Below are 20,513 nucleotides of genomic sequence, written 5' to 3' on the forward strand. Positions count from 1 at the left end.
AGAAGATTGTTTGTAAAATTGGAGCAAAAGAATAAAATTATAAAGAAAAAAACATTTTTACGATATAATTTATTTTTGAAGGCCTAAAAATTAGGAAATATTTCTTATAAGATTTCTCCCTCCTCATCTCTTTTTCCGCAAAACAAAATCCTCATCATCATCATCATCGTCCTGCTCAGGAGGATCATAATCCTCATCATCTGACGCGTACTTTTTCTCCTTCTTGTTCTCCTTATCCTCCTCACACGAAACGGCGGGCGCCTGATCAACGGTAGTGTTGCTGCGATGATGAAAGACAAACGAGATATTCTTGGTCACAGCCCAGGATTCCGTGAGGATGTTATCCGGAAGTCCTTTCGGTGTGGAAGCATGGAACCACTGGGAGAGATCAGATGTGCAATCAGACTCCTCAGGCGGAAGCTTTGTTTGAATATTATTGACGCATCTCTTGCACTTGAAGATCCCATGAGTGTCTGAGATTGTCTTCTCGTCGAGTTTGAAGAGATCCCGCAGATCATCCTGTGTGAAGTGCCTCTCTGCATCCTCATTGTTGTCCACAACGGTGGTCGAGAGGGCTTTCTTGTGTGTCTGTCGCTGGAAGATCTTCTCCTCAATGGTTCCCGTTGCGAGGAGTCGATAGATGAAGCAGGGCTTCTTCTGCCCATCGCGCCATACCCTCGCCATGGCTTGCTCATCATTGGCGGGATTCCAATCTGGATCGAACATCACCAGGCGATTGGCTCCAATGAGATTGAGTCCACAGCCACCAGCCTTGGAGCTCAGCATGAAGATAAATTGCTCCGAACCAGTGCGATTGAATTCCTCCACCACCTTCCCGCGCTTCTTGATACTCATTGTACCATCGAGACGTACATAGCCGTAGCCACGCTTCCGGCAGAGCTTCTCAAAGAGATCCAGCGTCTGGGTGTAGTTGGAGACGAGCACCACCTTGTCATCGCTACTCATCTTAATGTTGGCCAGCATGCAGTCGAGCAGCATCAACTTCCCACTGAGTTCCGGGAGGAGATCCCGCGTACTGTAGCCAGCTGGTAGGAATTTCTCTGCATTCTCGAATCCCTCAGCACCCTCCTTGATCTTCTCATTAACAAGGTCCGGATGATTGCAGAGTTTCTTCAGCGATGTAATGCTCGAGAGTGCCGTCAAGCTGGCTTTAACCTCATCGCGATTGAGAACATTCTTTCGGATTGAATCGGATTTAATGAAGTTCCGGTAGAGCTGAATTTGCACCTCAGACAGACGCACACAGATCACCATTTCAAATTTAACGGGCAGATACTTGTTCAGGAGAGAGCTCGTACGTCGAATCATACACTGATTGACGATATTTGTGAGCTCTGTGAGTCTCTCTGTGGCCTTCTTGCGCTCCTCATCCGTTGAGTCGGCATTCTGACCACGCAGAATGGGATTTTCGTACTGTCGTCGGAATTCAGCTGCACTTCCCAACATTCCCGGATTGACAAAGTGAATGAGGCTGAAGTATTCAGTGAGGTCATTCTGAATGGGTGTTCCTGAGAGCAGAACTCGTCGTTTTGTCTGCAATCCCATTAGAGATTGATACGTGAGATTCTCGCTGTTCTTCAGCCGATGCCCCTCGTCACAGAGCACCATTCCCACCTCCGAGGCATTCAGGATTCCGCTGTAGATCCTGAAAGTTTCATAGCTAATTATGAGTACGGGTACTGCTGATCTCATGCCCTGATTCGCCATAAATTGCTCCAAATTCCTTATAGTTTCCTCTTTGGAGCCATTGTCAACCGCGAAGGCATTTACCCGGCTTCCCAGCCACTTCCCGAATTCATTGTACCAGTTCTTGACCAAGGAGCTGGGGCACACGATGATTGCCTTATTGATGGTCGGCTTGCAGTCTGGGCTCTGCCGCAGGAGTGTCCAGATGAGCGTTATGCACTGGAGGGTCTTTCCCAAGCCCATCTCATCTGCCATGATACATCCCCAGAAGTCTCCCTTAGCTCCGGTTACGCAGTCATACATAAACTTCACTCCTTCTCTCTGATGAGGACGAAGGATATTTCCCAGCACTGGATCCACCACAACGTGTACCTGAATCTTATTCTTATCCACGTGAATCTTGTCGTGCTCACTCAACTCCGGTGGGGAGAAGAATACGAGAGCATTGCAGGCAAAGGGATCGTGAAGAGCACGCCGGATGACGCTCCTCTTGACGCCCAAGCATCGATTCCCATGAGTGTCAGGCACGTAGTCTGGTATTGGAACCTTGAAGGGTCTTGAAAGGATCTTTGTAATCATCTCCTCGTGCTGGGATGAGGATAATTTGGGTGCCGGGGGCTTCTTTTCCGTCTCATTGCATCGCCTTGGTCGCTTTATGGGTTCAATTAGGGGGCTACTGAAGCTCTCATTGGGCCTCTTGGTGCCCGTCTGACTCGGTGCGAAACTTCTTCGCTGAAAAACACAGAAAATTAGCAAGAAAATTGAGGAAAATCCGTGAAAAAACAATTTTCTTACCATTTTCCAAAATTCGAGCCAAAACTCGATTTGTTATTGTTTCTAGAAACATAACCTAACTTTCTCTGACACAATCAGGTGAAAAAATGCTTCGTAGTCCAGGCAGTTTTTCAAAGATTTGGACAATTGTCAGGAGATGTTCAGCACAGGCTAGTGGTAAGAAGATCCCTGAATACCCAATTAAAGTGTCTGCTGTGAAATCCGTACAAGAAAAAAGACTAAAACCAAAGATTTCCATTGACGAGGATACCATTCATCTCCTCGAGAGATTATCCCTTGTCAACATCGAGAGCAAGTGAGTTTCTTGGGATTCTTGAGCTTTCTGGTCATTTTCAGGGATTTTCTCTTATTTTATTACAGAGAAGCTTTGAAGATTGTTGAGGACTCAATTGCATTTGCTGATCAAATCCTTGACATTGACACTGAAGGAGTTGAACCACTTTACACCGTCCTGGAAGATTGGTAAGGGATTTCTCTATTACCTAATGGAATTGTAGAATAAAACTCCATTTCCTGGACTTTCAGTGATCTTTCGTTGAGAGAGGATAAAGTCACAGATGGAAATATTCGTGAGGATGTGCTGAAAAACGCCTTTGTGACTGAAGAAGAATACTTTGTGGCTCCTCCCGGAAATATCCCGCTCGAGAAGGATAAGAAAAGCTTCACGTAGTAGTTCCCTAAGGATGTCACGGGTGAGTGGGGTTGTTCGAAATTTAAGGGAAATAGTAGAAATCCTCAGCAAGACTCAATATGCAAAACTCACGTTAAAATCTGAGAAAAATATCAATGATCTCACCCTCCTCCCTCTGGGACAAAAATTGCTGGACAATCTGAAGAGGGAATGGATAAATTCTGATCCTGTAATCAATATCTATCATAGAAGTGAGGAAAATGCTAGAGAAACTCAGAAAGTTAGGAAGATTTGTGAGGAAAATCCTCTTTCCTTGTACACCTCAAAGGATTTTGAGGAGAAATTTCGGAATTTGAAGGAAAACTATCAAGCCGAAATTCCTCTGGGTGTTTCAGAATGCCTTTCATGCCCATCTTTTGAGAGAAAAGCAGAAAATCCTGGAGAAAGTTTGAATTTTTCCCTGAAGAACATTCAATACCTCACTTGCTCGTACTTTATCTCACCAGTCAGTGCTATAGAACAATTCTACAGAATTCAGAGGCAGAGGAAAATATGGTGGATGAAGTATTCATCCAATCCCGGTAGATTTAAGGTGTCAGAGTCTAAAACTATTGAGCAGTCTGAAGGGAAAATTCAGAGAATTTCCATTAGATCAAATATCAATGAATCCTCATTGGATTTGGAGACAATTGAGTTGATTTCGTTGAATTCTGGAGGGAATCTCAAGCTCAGGGATCAGCGTAGTGGCCAAGAGATTACTCCTGCTATCGTTAAGACCGGGATTTGTCTAGAGATTGCCACCCTGGGCGTTTTGGTTGATGCAATTGACTCCTCGGATGAAACAGAAAGCCTCATGCTTCATCGCAAAATTGCTCCTCATCAATTAGCCGTTCTCTGCTACTCCCAGCAGCCAGATAACTTATCAGATCTCCAAGATCTTGCACAATTGGTTACAATAAACACCAGAAAGGTGGGAATTTCCACACTAAACCTCCCAAAAGGAGCCACAGATGAGGAGAAACATCTCTCTCAAGAATTAAGCGTCATGGATCGTCTGGGAGTGCCTTACTGCATCATCCTCAACGATGAGAGCCTCCGGAATGGAATTCTCCAGCTCCGTAGTCGTGATACATCACTCTCAGAGGCAGTTCATCTCACGGACATCCCCAAGTACCTCATCAAAATCTACTCCTCCTTCTGATTTTCTCCACGACGAGAATTTATTGTCCAGACTACAAAGATCATGTCACATTTAAGTTAGAAGATTTTTTAAAATTAGTTAATTTTCAGTTTACGATTATACGGCATTTTAGTCACTTAAATAATTAATGCACGAAAAATTGTGCAATTACAGTTTTCTTCATTACTTTTTCTTTTACTTTTTCATAAACTATCGAAACGTCTATCGGGTTTTTTTTAATATTAATATTTAATTTAATTTAAAACGCTACGAATATGTTAAAAATATTTCAATCGAGTGCCTCGGAGGATGCAGAAATGGCATTTGGGACGCGATTCCTTTCCTGTGATGCTGAAAATCTACTTGTGGTTGGTGATGTGATGTTGTATTTGCTCGTTGTGATGCTCACGTCTTCGTCTTCATCCTCACCATCACTCTCGAGGAGGGTTGTTTTGTAGATACTCTTCAGAGACCCCGGGAAGGGGGTCATCATCTCTGAACTGTCAGAACTCATCTCCTCATCATTGTCGTCATCGTCGTAGGGCGTCACAGCGACGTATGAAGCTGAAAATCCCTTGAACACAATATTATCGTCTGTCCGGAAGCGCACCAGCAGAGCTTCATTCATTGAAATTATATCCGGAGGATTCTAAATTAAAATAAAGAAATATATTTAAAAGTTATTTTATAAAGATTTACGAGGACTAAGGAGGGATGAAAACTCCCACAACTTACCAAAGTTCCGCAGTAGGTTCCATACAACGGTCCACTTACATCATCAACCCCTCCGTAAACTTCAACAAAATCATAAGAACACTGCTCCTCACTTTCCAGTTCAAACGTCAAGAAGGTGAGTTGAACATTCTTCCCAGTTTCCGCTTCAATTGTCCAATCGCAATCAGCTCTGTTGTCGTAGTCATTGTCCCCAAATCGCGAATGACTGTAGAAGTGCTTGACTTTATTCGTTGCCTGAAGGTGTCCTCCACATGCAGTCGAATGACTCGCAACGAAACCCTTTCGTTGAACACTAGAGTCAGATTTGAAGAGTAGCAAAAGTTCGTTGGAGGTGGAAGAAATAGGATGGGGCGTTTTGGAGCCACAGAACTTCCCTAATGTGCTCGAATCAGGATTATCCCCATCGTAGATTGCAATGTGGTCGTAGGCGCACTCCTGATGTGGTTCAACTTCGAAACTGTTGAAGATGAGACGAATTCGATGACCTGGGGTGGTTGTGAAGTGCCACACGCAGTCTTTCTTCGATGGATAGTAGTCTGGGTAGTTTGGGCTGAAGATCTGACCATGAGGGGAGGTAATTTCATGCTTGCATCCACCCTCTTTGCAATCATGCCCATTGTCATGAAGAGTAAAGCCGTTGTGGCAGGAACAAATGTAGGACCCGATGGTATTCTTGCACTCATGCTGACAACCTCCGTTGTTAACCTTTGGAATGGATTACTATTAAAATATTCTGAGGATTGTGCTAAAGACTGAGATTCCTTATCTTTCGCTTCAAAGATTGCCGAAGCAGCTCCTAACTCCCAAGCTAACAGATGGTCTTTTGAATGATTAGTAAAATAGTTTAGTTTGCAGCTTACCTGGCATTCATCGATGTCAGTAAAGAAGATGGCTGCAAAGCCTCCCTTCTGAACTGTATTGTCTGATGAAAACTCCACCCTGATAGCATTAGTTTCGGACGTAATTAAAGGCGGTAGGCGTCCTCCGCAGTAGGTTCCATGCCGTTTGAGGTTGTCATCAGTCATCTTGGAATAAACTGTGAGGGAGTCATATTCACATTCCATTTGGAAGAAATTATTCCCTTCCAGGTCGAAATGAGTAAAGTTGAGAGTTATTCTGTACTGCGGTGGAGCTACAATCTCCCATACACATTCCTTGGACAATGGGTAGACATCTGGGAATGATGGGGATGTAATTGTTCCATTGAGAGCATCAATGATGCCTCCGCATGCATCTGAAAATTGAATATCTTTGTTAGCTTCATGCCACATCAAAATCCGAAGGCTACATCAAACGGGATTGAATTTTAGGAGCTCAAGTCGTCGGTTTGCTATGCTTCCTTGAATCCTTACAGACTTTGTTGCAGATTCTAAGGTCTTAGACTTTAAAAGGCTTTTAACTAAAGTTTAGACCTTTGAGGCCATTTTCAGTTTGATCTGATAAAATAGTTGCAGATTATAGGCTACATGAAACTGATTCATTCGACTTACTCTCACACATTTTCTTGTCGCTCCGGAGTTCATAGCCAATATGGCAGCTACATTCGTATCCTCCTAGTGTGTTGATACACTCATGCTGACATCCATGATCTAGAACTACGCACTCATCAATCTCCTTCATGTACGTTGCAGAAAACCCCGCCTTCTGCACGGAACCATCAGAAACAAACTTCACAAATAATTTGTTGCCACTAGCTCTGATATCTGGTGGAACTTTGTAGCCACAGAAGACTCCGATGAGCTTTGAATCAGCACGATCTCCATCGCGAATCTCCACAAAGTCATACATGCATGTATCGTGGTTTTCAACTTCGAACGATTGAAATTTAAGAGCCACCTGGTAGTCTTTGGGAACGGTGATCTTCCAAATGCATTCCTTGTTCGGCAGATAGTCTAGTGGATAGTTTGGGGACTCAAGATGTCCGCTAGATTGCAAATTCAGTTCACCCCCACATACAGCCTCGTAGTGCGCGGCAAAGCCTTTATAGCGAGCCTGACGATGGGTCGTGATGTACGTGAGAAGCATACGGCTGCCGTTGGACTTGAAGAGCTCATTGACCTTCCCGGAGCCACAGAAGCGTCCCAGAATTGGTGATTTGTGCCAGTAGCCGTCGCGTATCTCGAGATAATCTGTGCGACAGTTGTTGGACTTGAAGATATCCAAATCAGTGATATTGAGAACAATCTTCTCCCCATGTGTGGCTGTTATGCGCCATTCGCATCTCTCGGGCTCAGTGGGTGGGAGTTTACTGTAGTAGCTGGGCGATGTAAATGCACCCGCATTCTCTTGAAATGTTCGACCGCACTCTGTAAAGAAAATCACGTTATGGACAACATAATGGATGATGTCTCAATGAATGGGGCCAATTGAAAATTTGTCACTCACTTGCACATTTGTAGAGTAAATTGGCCTGGGCAATGTCGCCTTCGGATAGTCGAATACGTTGACCAATTTCCGGCATTTTGCGCCCCTTCTCCTCAATCGGGAGAATTGTATCCAAGTAATTGCCTGAAAGATAGTCTTGCCACAATTAAAGTCATTCACTTTTACTTCGCGAACTTGAGGGTGCTCATCAATGCCATTTTTTAATGTTTCTTTTCGAAGAATTTTTAAAAAAAAAATTTTTAAAAATTAAATAAAAAATGATGTTAAAATAAATAAATTAATTTATTTTCTTATTAATTTATTTGAATACAAGAGAAAAGTCAATCATAACGCGTCCAGTTATAAGAGTTGGTGTCCCACAACGTGTAGAAGTTTGTTTATGCGTTGTAATGCGATTTGTGAGCAGATTAGTAGACAACTTTAATTTTTTTGTAAAATTCAACAATTTGATGGATAAAAATGGTCATATCTCTGGTTCTATAAGACCTACAGAAATTTCTTGACTAGTTTTGGAAAGGTATTAAAATAGGCTATAAATTAACATAAATTTCAATAATTTTCAAAGTCACCTCCAGAACACAAAATGGCGGATTTTTGTTCTACCAAAACAGTTTTTTACACTTTTTGTCCTCAAGGAATGGTCTTAGAGGTTTCTGATGTTCTAGAAAGTTGTAGAGTTTTGCAAAACCTTTAATTTGATACAAAGATGAGTACAATCGGTCAAGCCGTTCAGGAGATATGGTTCTTAGAACTTTTCAAATTCAAGAATTTTTCAAATGGCTATATCTTCTAAACGGTGACATAGATTTTCTTCATTTTCGGACTGGGGAAAGATATTAAGTCAGGCTACAACATATTAAAATTTAAAGGAAATCGATAATGGGGATTCGGAGATATTGCCCCTTAAAGTTAGGCAATTTTTGTTTTTGATTTTAGCGCCTCTTGCGGACATTTTTGGAACTCGGAATGTTCTAGACAGTTGTAGGGCTTCTTGAAACCTTTCATTTGAACCTAAGTTGGTCAAAATCGGTCAAGCCGTTCTCGAGTTATATTGAAAAAACACTTTTTGCTTTAGGCCGCCATATTTGCTAAACGGCTAGACCGATTTTCAAGTATGAATTATCGATGAAAACATCTCACTGAGCTCTACAACATACTAAACTTTCAGACCTCTAGCTATAAGGGAAGTGGTTGACGGTAGTTCAAAATGGCGGACGGCGGCCATCTTGGATTTTGAAAATGCAAAAAAATGAAATTTTACACCCACATTTCTATAGAAAACTTCAAACCCGAAGTCTCTATCTGTTATTGTTCTCGAGCTATAAAGCAAAGTTTGGGCGACCGGCCGGCAGGCCGGCAGGACGGCCGGCAGGCCGGCCGGAACAAAATTTTTCCACCACCATTTTCATAATGTGGGATGTCTAAAACGTGCTCATACCAAGTTTGAGCCCGATCTGAGGTGGTCGGTTTTTCCGACGATTACAATACTTGGTGTTGGCCACGAAGTGGAACACCAACTAATAAATGAAAAATAAACTGTTTTATGTCTAGCGACGTTTTGATTTATTTTTCAAGTTCCCTAAATTTTAAAACTTCTCAATTTGAATATTGTAATGTTAATGAACATTTAAAAATTTTCAGAAAGGGTGTCAAAATTTTTGTTTTTGATTTCCTGAGTATTGATGAATTATTTTCTCTTATTTTCTTCAATTTTTTATTACCTCTAAAAAATTGAGTAAAAAAGATTTGTCGACACATCGCTGGACAGACAAATATTATTATTTTTTAGCAGTTTTTCTATTTGAAATTTATTAAAATTTTAAATTTGAATTAATTTAAAAGAAAATATTTCTTTTCAATAGCATTGATGGCATTTTAATTTGATGAATAAAATAAAATTTAGTTACTTTTGGAAAATGTATTCCTGGCATAGTGCATTATGGAGTCATAGTCATATGGGAGTCCCAAGGAATTCACGTCCTCCTCAGTCAGTTTATTGAAATTGTACTCCTGCCCGGTCATGATGTTGGTCTTCTCAATCACAACATGATTCTCGCGATCAGGTCGTGTGTGCTCATGCCAGAAACCAACCACGTGCCCCAATTCATGGACAACAATTCCGAATTTGTCGCAATTTTTCCCAATTGATATAGCTTGTGGCCCATTGCCGCGTTTTCCGACAAATGAGCAGCACCTGATGGTAGTGAATGATTAAAGAATTTTTTTTTGCCAGATAGGGAAATGATTCTTGTGGATGCAACTCACCCACAGGGTCGTTCTGTGAAAACAATAAAGTTGGGATGCTCGGATGTTCGTTCGACGAATTTAATGCACGTAAAGTTCTCCCAATGCCTCATGGCTTGTTTGAAGAGAGCCTTGTGGGCTCCACTGAAATTCCCATCAATCTCATAGGGGATGACCCCATAGTCCCAAATTCTCTCCTTTTTGGCTGTGGCGGCGCGCGTTATACGATGATGGTGGTACTGCTCCAGCCTGGAAGAGGGAATAAAAAAAACGGGGGGACGTGCGGTTTTGAGCACCTGGAACAACATCATCTGCCCACCCACCGTCTTTACCCACCCATCGTCGCTCTTCTGTGGCGGTAGCGGTGTCGTCGTGGTCATGACACCACCCTGCTCCAATTCATTCTCCTCCTCTTTGTGGTGTTTGCTCTTGAAATCTTCAGCTGTTATCACAGGACGATCCAACTCCTTCTTCAGTCTCGTAAATCTCGCTTCGTAATCATCAATTGCACTGAGAAATTTCCTATTGTTGTGGGTGGGTGAAAAAAAAAACGTTGGACGATATATAATTTTCTCAACATTCCCTTTAAGATTTTATCACACACTCATCCCCCAATTTAAAATTGCTTACGACACCCTCCGGGGGTTGGTGAGAAAATCTGCGCCCATTCTTCACACTCAGAGCTTTCCTCTGTGTATAGAATCTCCAATTCAATGAGCCCCATTTGGCCACAGCGAGTTAATTAATTTTCCCATTTCCCGCAAGTAAAATTCATTTAATTTCCCACAAACAAGACACACCCCCACCACGGACTGATTGAAATTTAACGAAATTTATTTTAACAACCCACCATTTGTGGCTCTGACCCAGGGAAATTGGTCAATGTTTTGCGGAATTGCATTTGTAATTGAATATTTCACATTTTGTCCCCACAAATTTCAACGTATACATGGAGGGATTTTATCCTTTTTCGCTTTTGTACGTTCAACCATTGAACTTCCTGCCACCACTGTGGATTTTGCAAGAATTTCCATAAATATTGGAGTCTGTGGTGAATGAAAAAGATATACAATACAATGCAGTGTTGCAGGATATTACTCGCCACATTGATTTATTTGTCCATGTTGACATTTTATATTGTAAAGTCAGTTACTTTTACAAGAGGTACGAATGGAAGGGAATTCTCAAAGAGAAAAGTTTCTCTCTTTGTTTGGAGATTTATTTATTTTTCTTATTTTTATCATATTTTCTTTTTATTTTTTTCGTAAAGTTTTGATAATAATAAAAATGTTAAATTAAAACAGCTAACGATGCTACAATTTCTGAAGACTTTAGTTCGATGGAGACGCCTGGTAAAACCGGGCGCCTCCACTGTTATTTCTGAATTATTTTTAGGGAGTCCTTTTAGCTACCAAGCGTCTCCATCGGAATTTTTATTTTCAAATTAATGCCACAACACGAAGGAAAATTTAAGGATGGACCTAAAGTTAAAGATTTCTCTTTAATTTTCCCCAAAAACACTCCAAGAAAATCCATAAAATTCTTTTTTAAGAGAAAAAGAGAAGAATCTGCAGATTTTCCCCACCAACCTATAGGGGGTGTCTTTAAGTAGACAATGAAGGGAGAATAAATGAATTTAGCGAATTTAGGGATGAACAGAAGAAGTGGTCAGTACCTTCCTTGGCGGCGTTTTCGGTGTCTCCTGCGTATTGCTCCGTTTGCAGTTAATGTCTCAATATCATCCAAATGACCCCCATTACCGCCAGCATTGCTAAAGCGATTGGGGAGGGTGGACCTAACGGCGGGGGTGTTTGTTGGCGAAACGGCCACCCTCCTTTGCTGAATGTGCTCGCCAGAGTGATTGACAATGTCCTTGCTGTTTGACTGTATTTTATCGTATTCTGCGTGCCTTGTCACATTCCCGTCACTCTTCTTCACCAACTCCTCACCCTCCACAATGGGGCCAGATACTACTGCAAGAACATCCAATGGGCCGGAGTGATTGGTTTGGATGATGGTGGCATCGATGGCTGATTGATTGTCGGGATGAATTTCGGGATTGGGAGCCTGAAAGGGATTCTCTTTGAGTTTTGTCCCCGTGACAGTGTCAATGCGATGCCCCAGCACGTCGTTGGTCTTTGGGTCAGTCATTGGAGCTTCTGTGAGTGTCTCGACAAGAGCCTGTTTGGTTTTCTTCCTTATGATATCCGTTAAGCCCTCCTCCTCAACTTGCAATCCCTCATGGTAGACTTCCTGTTTTAGTTTCTCCAGCTCCTCCTGGAAGGACTTGTTGAGCCTCTGGGCCTGCCATTCATTCTCATAGTTGATATTTGGCAGTGCAATGTCTCCCATGTTGCTCACTGTGAATGCAAAAGATCACCATTTGTGAGCATTTGGTCAAAAGAGTCGTCAGTTGTGTGTTTTTTTTTTCTCTCTACAATCTCGTGTTATTTTGTGTGGTGGAAAGCTTCTTTTTGCGCTATATAGTTGGTATAAATAATATATTGTGGTTGATGGTGGGTCATGGAAATATCGCACATTTGCGCATTTAATTTCCGGCATATCTTCACTTTATATTTATGCTGCCCTTTTACCCCCCGCATACAATTCAAAATGCTGAATTCAGAATAAATAGTCGCAATGCTACAGAGGAAAATTCACAGAGAGAGAATTTTCCACCCAGATGACCCGCAAACAAACACAAAATCCCTTTGAAATGCATTGAAATTGCAATGCGTTATTATAATTCATCGTGGGAATAATTAGGGCAGAAAAGGGATCAGTTGCACACATTTTGAATCATAGAGGAAAAGCATTTTGCAATATTTAGTGGGTCAAAATGATAAACATTTGATCGTTTTTTTGCTGAAAGTTATTATTCAAATGCAGCTTTGCATAAAATGAATAAATTTATCGTTATGCCATAGAGCATCAACAGTAAAATTGAGGTATAATAGAGGGTGGTTTTAAATATAAAATCGATTGAAAAGAACACCTCTCACTTTATAGGAAAAAAAGCATATTTTTAATTCATTGATATTTATATTTAATTCATGAATTGAGTTAAAAATAAGTTCACAATAGGAGAAACCAAATAAACTCACCCTATATATATATTTTGGGCATTTTGGGGGTTGATTAATACCAACATGTTCGTTCAATTCGTAAATCAAACCACAATGAACCGATTTTATTGGCAAAATGCAATGAATGTGGAGATTATGCTGATTTTCTTCTCAAAATGAAAATAATTAATTTCCTATTGTTTATTCTCTCCAAATGGGCCCAAAAAGCCTCAATAGAGAGCCAAAAGAGAGGGAACAATTGGCACTAAAAGCTCGCACGTGAGATTTTTCACCCTGTGTCACCCCCCAACGCCACAACAATATGTGTGTGTATACGTGGATTAGAATGGGCAATAATCTGCATTGGTGGGCTTTCATTCAGTGCACCCTCCTTAATAGTGGGTCATCACCAGTAAAGTCGGTGAAAACGTGGCCAAATACATGCTGTGAAAAATGTAAATACACAAGGATGGTTGTGTGTGAATTTTGATCCAATTGTTGTCACGAATATCCATTAAAACCTGCTGACCAATTTATGTGGGAGATATTCTGACCTCAGAGGAAAATTGCAAAAAAACTCTACCTTTTGTATATGACATGAAAATGTCAGCAGAAAAAAATGAAAAGAGATTTGGGAATGAAAAAAAAACATCAAGTGGAGGTAAAGAGGAGCTAGGGTCATACTGAATGGGATCAGAGTGATGATAAAATCTCTTCGCTATGTCTTCTCGGAGATTTTTCCTTTCGTCGCATTTAGAGAGCCTTTTGTCATTTTAAGGAGATAAATCACAAAAACCCCCAAAGTGTACTCGGCAAACACATTAATTTGCACAGAAGCCCATAAATTCATTCCCTTTTGCTAATTTCATTTACATGCAGGAGCGAAAATTTACAGTAGACTGGGGTAGGTTTGACGACTTGATAAAATTTTGATTTCAATGTTTAATGACAAATTAAGCATAAGAAAACTCAAATATTGCAGAAATATCCTCAATTAGTGGGAATAATTTTTAAGATTAAAAAAACTAGAAAATAATCCGTATGGTTTATAAGCAAGAAAGGAGTTTATCCGATCCTGAATGGAAAACCAATTCTGATGTGAGGAAACAATTTTAATTTAAATAAAATATAATAAGAAATCACTGAAGAAAAAACCACTTTCTGCAGAGATCGATTGGAAAAAACCAGCGAATACTTGTTCAAAAAAATGTGATAAATGACGCCACAATTGCGTTTTAATTAATTTTTTTAATATAGTTGTCATACGGTAATTTTATGTTTTATTCATTTGAATAGACAGAAAACACAATGGTAGCGTTTTTGGCTGCATTTTTGGTCAATCTTTGATGACTTTTCTTAGCTGATTCCTTTAGAATATGAAAAAAAAACTCTTCTGAAATTTCTTATTTTCTGTTTTTTTTTATTCCGTACAAAATTACGCGTATCGATTCAAGATTTTTTTTTGCATAAAGAAACCGCGTGAAACCTTTTAGCAAATCTATGAAATGGGTCTAAAAAATGTTAATCCATGAAATTACCCTACTTTACTGTACAATAATTTAGTGTGAATCTCACATTTGTCTCCCTCAGCTTTTCATTTCATTTTCATTTCACATTGTCCTACAACACCGGAATCCATTCTGCAACAGCGATGGATTACAAGATGAAAATTTACTTTATCTCCCTCATAGGAAAATCTTCAGACATGGCGGTTTAAATTTTAAAGATCTGCTGTAATTTTAAAAGCTCACTGCAGACAATACGAGTTCTATTAATTATTATCAAGGCAAGGAAGGGAAATGCCGGAAAGGTAAATTTAATTAAGACATTTCTATTATTTTTTTTTATTTCTACTTACTCCATTTGACGGTATTTAGATTAATTCTTTTTTACAACCTTAAGATTTGTTCTTTTCGCCAATTCTTGTGCTGATTTTTATGTTCTGAAGCATTGAAAAGAATCTTCTAGTCATTTCGGTAAATCCTCTAATGAATGTTCTAACTTCTCTTTACGCCAAAAATTTCCTTTCCCCCCAACAACACGTATTTAAAATTTTAATGGTGTAATTTCTTTTAAATCCTCAAGAAGAATCCTTGAGGATTTAAAGGGGATTCTTAAAGCAACACATTTAAAGACATTGCTATTCAGCTGACTTTCTCACTGAATGCCACGGAGGGTAGTTAATCCGTGCCACAGAACTCAAATAAGATCATCAGGGAAATTCCTCTTAATAGCTACATTGTTAAACTCTTCTCATCCCTGGGTGTTCCGCAGCATCCTTGTGAGTTTGGTGGTAGTCAAAAACACATTTCCCACCCACTACCCTCATCCCCATTCATCAAGCACCCCCAGTAGAGTGTCCCGTAGACAGAATGTAATGTGTTGTCACCCGCATTTGGGGTGTGTATATGTGTGTGCCTTTGTTCCAGATTCACTCTCGCTGCCTCACTGTCATGGTCTACCCGTGGCTCGTTGAGGATTAAGTCAGAGCCATGAGAGATAATCTCACTGGTGTTCCCATCCATTCACAGATTATTTCTATTTTGGCATAAAGGGAGGGATGGGTGATTGTAGAAATGGCTCAATGGGTGACAAGAGACGGATGCTGCAGTGAAATTGATTCAATTTCCGGGATCATTTTGATGCCACATCCCCTCCGTACACACATACCGGTTAAGTCCCATGAGAAATAGCTCTATATGGATGTACAAAGGTGGAGGGATGGAGAGAGATGGTGTAAAAGAGGAATTTTGAGGAGGAAATGGACAAACTCTATGAAAATTGCACATATAGTTCTCCCTGAGGAAGACAAAAAGGATTCACAGTCCAAGAACTTTCATTCATTCCGCTTATAATTGCTCCAGTAGGAACTTCCTCCAAAAAGGGAGAAAAGTCTCTCGACAGAACATCATTTATACCCCCGGTTAAATGGCATTTTGTTCTTTCTAAAGGACTTTTTATCAGACTAAATTATAATTTTTGTTGAATTCAATTAAAATGATCTCCTTTTGCACAGATCCTTGAAGGAATTTGTGAAAATTAGAGCATGAAGAGCATTTTTCTCAATGTTAAAATTAACTACTCTATTTTCCGAGGAGCAAAATTCATCCTTTTTCGGATGATAGAATATTTAACGAGTTTTTCCAATAATATTTATTACCTCTATACCTTCCTAATGCAACGTATTCAATAATGCAAAATGAATAATGCTACAGTGACAAAAAATATATGATCTCTATATGGCTTTAGGCATTTGATACAGATGTGTCCTTTCTGCTTGAACAAGTTTAGTGGCGACAAAAGTTCCATAAATTAATTTTCTCTGTGGTTTTAAAGCCTGTGGCAATATAGGCTTCCCACCGTCACGTTTATCACCTGCTTCGGTGAGAGGCGCTTTTCAACAAATTTTCATCTCTCGCTCTCCTTTTTCCACAAAAAAAGAGCTCCACCAAATAATCCTGCTCCACACGACCTCAACATGGTTGTTATTAATCTCTGACATAAAGGAGCACGTTGGCAAATAAATTAAGAGGATGCCAGTAGTGCCTCCAATGATAATCATGTGCTTTTGTCCTTTTATAATACAACTACTACAACGAAAAAAAAAATCAGCATTTTGTAGGAATTTCCACAGAGGTTTTTCTTTGCAAAATATAATCTCGCCAGACACAAAGGCTCGCTCGTATTCACAACAGATGCATACATTTACATTTCGTGCTCGTACTTTTACGTTCGCGTGGCAAAAAATCCTGATAATCGCGAGCATGTAAATATTTCCATTACCCTTTGACTTTGTGAAGAGAGATGAGAAATTATTCCACAAGATATTGCAAAGAGAAAAGCATATTTTATGCCAGAGATGTTTAACGTGAGTTTTTGTCCTCAAAATTGTCTTTCTTTTTATCTTGGATTTTTGAAGGACTTTATTTAAGAATTGAAGCTTAATAATATTAATATTGATATTAATGTTAAATCAAACAGTTTAATTATTTTATGTTGTTGTAAAATAATTTACATAAAGAGAATGAATAGAATTACTGGAGCTAAAAATTTATCAAAATCGGATTTCTTACCACTTAAATCAGCTCTAATTTAATTTCTAGTTTTTCCACGATTGTTTTTATAAAAGAAATTAATTTGATTTAATACACTAGCTCCCCTTTTAAAAGGATTTTTGATATCAAAAATATTGCCTTTAGAAATTTGAGAAAAATTATCTAAATCGGTACAATTAAAAGGATGTTATGCACGGTATATGAAAAAATCCGAAGAATTAAAACGTGTTTGATTATCTGAAAACATTCCTAATATTTTAATCGATATTTTATAAGAAAGTAATAATGAAAATTTTAGAAGGGGTTTACCCGATTCTATTCGAAAAAACCCTTCATTCGAGAAAACAATCGCAATACGTGTAATTGCTCGTAGAAAATCAAAAGAAAATAAGAAATAAAGTTCTTAAATCAAACATCGCGGAAACTTTCTACCAAGTTCCTGCTTGATCCGGTAAATGCAAAATCCCCATGATTATGATTACATTAATTTTATTTTCTCTATTGATACACCAACATGCCACTGATAAAGGCAGAATATTTTATTTGATATTGAAAAGATGAAACCCATTTTTGTGTCTATTTTCGAATTGATGCTGTAAAACTCCCCTTGTCACGGCATTCCTCTCCTAAACTTTTGTGAGTGCGCACCATAATCTCAATTGGTTTTCCTCTCGAGATGCAGTGTTTTGTGTGCTTTCAGTAAAAGTGACGTGCTCAAGTGTTTTAAAACACCCAAAGAAAATACATATGGCGATGAAGATAAAGAAAATATAAATGGTCGACGTCAGGGAAAAAAGGTCAGTTCGAAAATGATAATTTGCAATTTAATTCTGATAAGACATTTTAATATTTTATTTTAATTCTTAAGTGAATTTCTTTTTTTTCACTGTTCCTCAATAACACTGACAACAGCTCCCTACTCTACATTGTACATTACTAAAATGGTTTCCAAGCTAAAATTGATTAAATCTGATATGACTTTGCAAATTCCTTTTTGGCTTTTTTTTGGAAAAGTAATATTTGTAAAGATTTTTTTTCCTTAAAATAGAAAAGAAAAGAATTTGGTCTTGACGCGAGAATCATGCACAGATGCATTAATCAGGAAGAAATAATTAATTCCAATGAACTATCTGGGAAGAGGCAGAGATGGTGAATTGTTGACTGAGAAATCTTCCCTTGTTGTGACAGATTTTGCAGCAAAAAAATATATTTATTTTCATAATTATCCAGAATAAAATTCATTTTATCGCGAGAGTCTTTGCAAATGAGGAGACACTTCAAGGAAACTTCGCAGTTTTCAATTTCAAATCTGTCGGATTATTCTGATTATTCGCTTTACTTTAATAAAATTTAATGTTTGAGAGGTAATTTAATATTGAGGCAATAGCTGGTAGAATTTTAATTATGGATGAATTTATAAAAATGTTTAAATGTCAAATTGGAAAACACTTGAGAATTTTAAAAGATCTTTGATATCTTTGTATTAATTAAAATTTTTTTAACAATTTAAACAGTTCTGTAAACTTTTTCACAGTGAAGTGTATAGGAAGACGTTTTAATGAAACTACAACAAAAAATTTATCAAAATCGGGCAAATTTCTTTCCTTCTTAAATTAAGTTTTATTACTTTGGACTGCAAAAAATTATTCTCAAAGAATTTTTATTTATAATAATTGACTAAAAGTTTAAAAGCTTTTAAAACGAAAGCTTTTCTTTTAATTTCAAAAAGTATAGTTTATCTTTCTTGATTTTCTTTGCTGTTCTATAGCATTTAAAACATTGAAAGAAATTCAAAAGAATTTTAAAAAAATCCAAGAATTTTTGTCATCAATGTGGTTTCTTTCAAAGGAACACCATTTCTGCCTCCAGATGTTCTTTATAATGTGATTTCTTAAGATGTTGCAAAAAAAAACCTTTTTTGAATTGTCTGTCTGTGTTTTTGTGGTGATGAGTTGGTCGGATTGTTGTACTATATAGTAGTTTGTGTGGCATCTATTTGCTTTTAATTAAATGTTAACTGAATAAAATTCCCATCAGAGGCACTTTCTCACCTGATTTGCAGGGATCCATGTCGATATCATCGGATATTTTGGAGGGAAATTTCATTGAGAGTAGCTGCTCAATTGTAAACTTTTCCGTGAATTTTTCACCCTCAGTGGGGGCAGTTGGGGGTGCATTGCTGCTCTTTGACTGGTTAATTGAAAATGAATGGGCACAGCTGATAAGGAGGAGCACAAAAAACACTGAATAGTACCACCAAAGTGTCCCTCTGGGGCACATTTTTCCACCAATTTGACTCCACATGCCACGACACAGAGATTGTTGCATTCAAGATTTTTTTGTGCGGGATATTTTCTCTCGCGATTATATCACTGTTTTCGCGAACTTTTCACATCTCACCGAATCTTTTTATTTCTTTTTATTGTTTTTCAACTTTTCAGCCTTGTTGGAGATTATTAAAATTTATTTTTTAGGGGTTTGAGGATTTTTTTTGTAATGACCCTTTCAGAGAATAATCTTTCTGGCAGTTCTGGCAGTTATGGATGCTTTAACACGCACACAGTAAAAATTTCTTTCAGTGTTCTCAGAATATTTTTTTGGCTTTCCCTCTTTTTGTCGGCTAAAAGGGTTCAAGTCGTTCAAGTACCATTTGGGGTGATAAAAAAAAAGATCCGCGATGAATGAACACTCTTGTGGCGAAATACAAAAAAGCCAATTTATTCAGGATTCCCTTTCAACTTCGCGACAGGAGTTTTTTTTATTTCTTTTAAAAATGCGAGGTGGATGAGCAAAGAAAAAGATCGAGACAATATTAATTTCTCTAACTATACTACTAGGAAGGGAAGAACCGAGGAGTACTCATTTGCTTATTTAATTTCTCTTCGAGTGGAATTGTCCCGGGATTTGAGCCTCCGCTTCGGAGCACGGACCGAAATGAACTGAAAATGTTGAGCAGCACAAAACGGTCAAAGTGCTTGAGCTCCCGCACGAAGTGGGATGATATTTGTTCGGTGGATGAGAAAATCGGGGAGAAATGTGCCCGAATGGTTTCTATCATGCTCTCCATGTCGTGAAGATGATGCACATTCGAGCTTGGATGTTTTCCTCCATCCACAAAACCACACGCAGCTCAATCTGTCTTCAAGATTACTCAGAAAAAGCTCCTCCATATCCTTCCCATAATCCTTCGCAATCCAAATCACACCTAAAAAGGATAATTATCCGTTTAATATGCAATTAGTATAAATTGATTTGTTTTCCCACCAAAATGTTACGATTAAACTAGGATTAATAGGATATAGATCCTTGACACTATTTCTAGCACCTCTAAATTCTAAAAATATTATTCTATCGATTTTTTTCTTCTTTTTAATTTTTTAATGAAAAAGTTTTAAAGTGAAAATGGGAAACTTTTACAAAATTAATGGTTTAAGTAAATTTTGATTAACGTGTATGGAAAATAATATAATTCACAAAATTCCTTGATGGGGTGTTAAAAATGAGATGATGGAGGATTGAAAGTGTTTAAAAGGTTTAAACTGTGGAGGTACCACGGAGGGAAACTTTTAATTGATTTATGGTAAAAGTTTTGTTGCCAAAAGATTACTTATGTATTTATGAAAAGATTTAATTAAGGGGTGGTGTTGCACATAATAAAAACTTTTCCAACATCCCCCCGCGCATTTGAATAAATTGCTCAACAACTTTATAGCCTT

At 38.6% G+C, this 20,513-nt stretch overlaps 4 protein-coding genes across 5 annotated transcripts; 2 read left to right on the plus strand and 2 right to left on the minus strand.

Annotated features, from left to right (window-relative positions):
* Nucleotides 1–54: 54 nt before the first annotated feature.
* Nucleotides 55–2,566, minus strand: LOC129786252 (DNA repair and recombination protein RAD54-like). The gene is made up of 2 exons (XM_055821139.1): nucleotides 2,503–2,566; nucleotides 55–2,439 (listed from the first exon to the last, which is right to left on the minus strand). The coding sequence occupies exons 1-2, from the start codon at nucleotides 2,503–2,505 to the stop codon at nucleotides 124–126; spliced, it is 2,319 nt and encodes a 772-aa protein (XP_055677114.1). The 5' UTR covers nucleotides 2,506–2,566; the 3' UTR covers nucleotides 55–123.
* LOC129786287 (glutamyl-tRNA(Gln) amidotransferase subunit C, mitochondrial) lies at nucleotides 2,553–4,499 on the plus strand. Its single transcript, XM_055821188.1, has 3 exons — nucleotides 2,553–2,797; nucleotides 2,863–2,964; nucleotides 3,028–4,499. The coding sequence occupies exons 1-3, from the start codon at nucleotides 2,589–2,591 to the stop codon at nucleotides 3,170–3,172; spliced, it is 456 nt and encodes a 151-aa protein (XP_055677163.1). The 5' UTR covers nucleotides 2,553–2,588; the 3' UTR covers nucleotides 3,173–4,499.
* LOC129786266 (DNA polymerase subunit gamma-2, mitochondrial) lies at nucleotides 3,186–4,499 on the plus strand. Its single transcript, XM_055821162.1, has one exon. It carries the CDS (start codon nucleotides 3,186–3,188, stop codon nucleotides 4,332–4,334), a length of 1,149 nt encoding a protein of 382 aa, XP_055677137.1. The 3' UTR covers nucleotides 4,335–4,499.
* On the minus strand, nucleotides 4,329–19,738 carry LOC129786247 (tolloid-like protein 1). 2 transcript variants are annotated; one of them, XM_055821129.1, is made up of 10 exons: nucleotides 18,849–19,738; nucleotides 11,353–12,037; nucleotides 10,014–10,199; nucleotides 9,699–9,926; nucleotides 9,341–9,627; nucleotides 7,434–7,556; nucleotides 6,539–7,354; nucleotides 5,909–6,282; nucleotides 5,049–5,753; nucleotides 4,329–4,962 (listed from the first exon to the last, which is right to left on the minus strand). In XM_055821129.1, the coding sequence occupies exons 1-10, from the start codon at nucleotides 19,123–19,125 to the stop codon at nucleotides 4,603–4,605; spliced, it is 4,041 nt and encodes a 1,346-aa protein (XP_055677104.1). In that variant the 5' UTR covers nucleotides 19,126–19,738; the 3' UTR covers nucleotides 4,329–4,602. The 2 variants fall into 2 exon arrangements, with proteins under 2 accessions (XP_055677104.1, XP_055677103.1); XM_055821128.1 differs by having other exon boundaries at nucleotides 7,434–7,568.
* Nucleotides 19,739–20,513: the final 775 nt, after the last annotated feature.

Source organism: Lutzomyia longipalpis, chromosome 1, assembly GCF_024334085.1.
Source record: "Lutzomyia longipalpis isolate SR_M1_2022 chromosome 1, ASM2433408v1".
Classification (NCBI taxonomy): domain Eukaryota; kingdom Metazoa; phylum Arthropoda; class Insecta; order Diptera; family Psychodidae; genus Lutzomyia; species Lutzomyia longipalpis.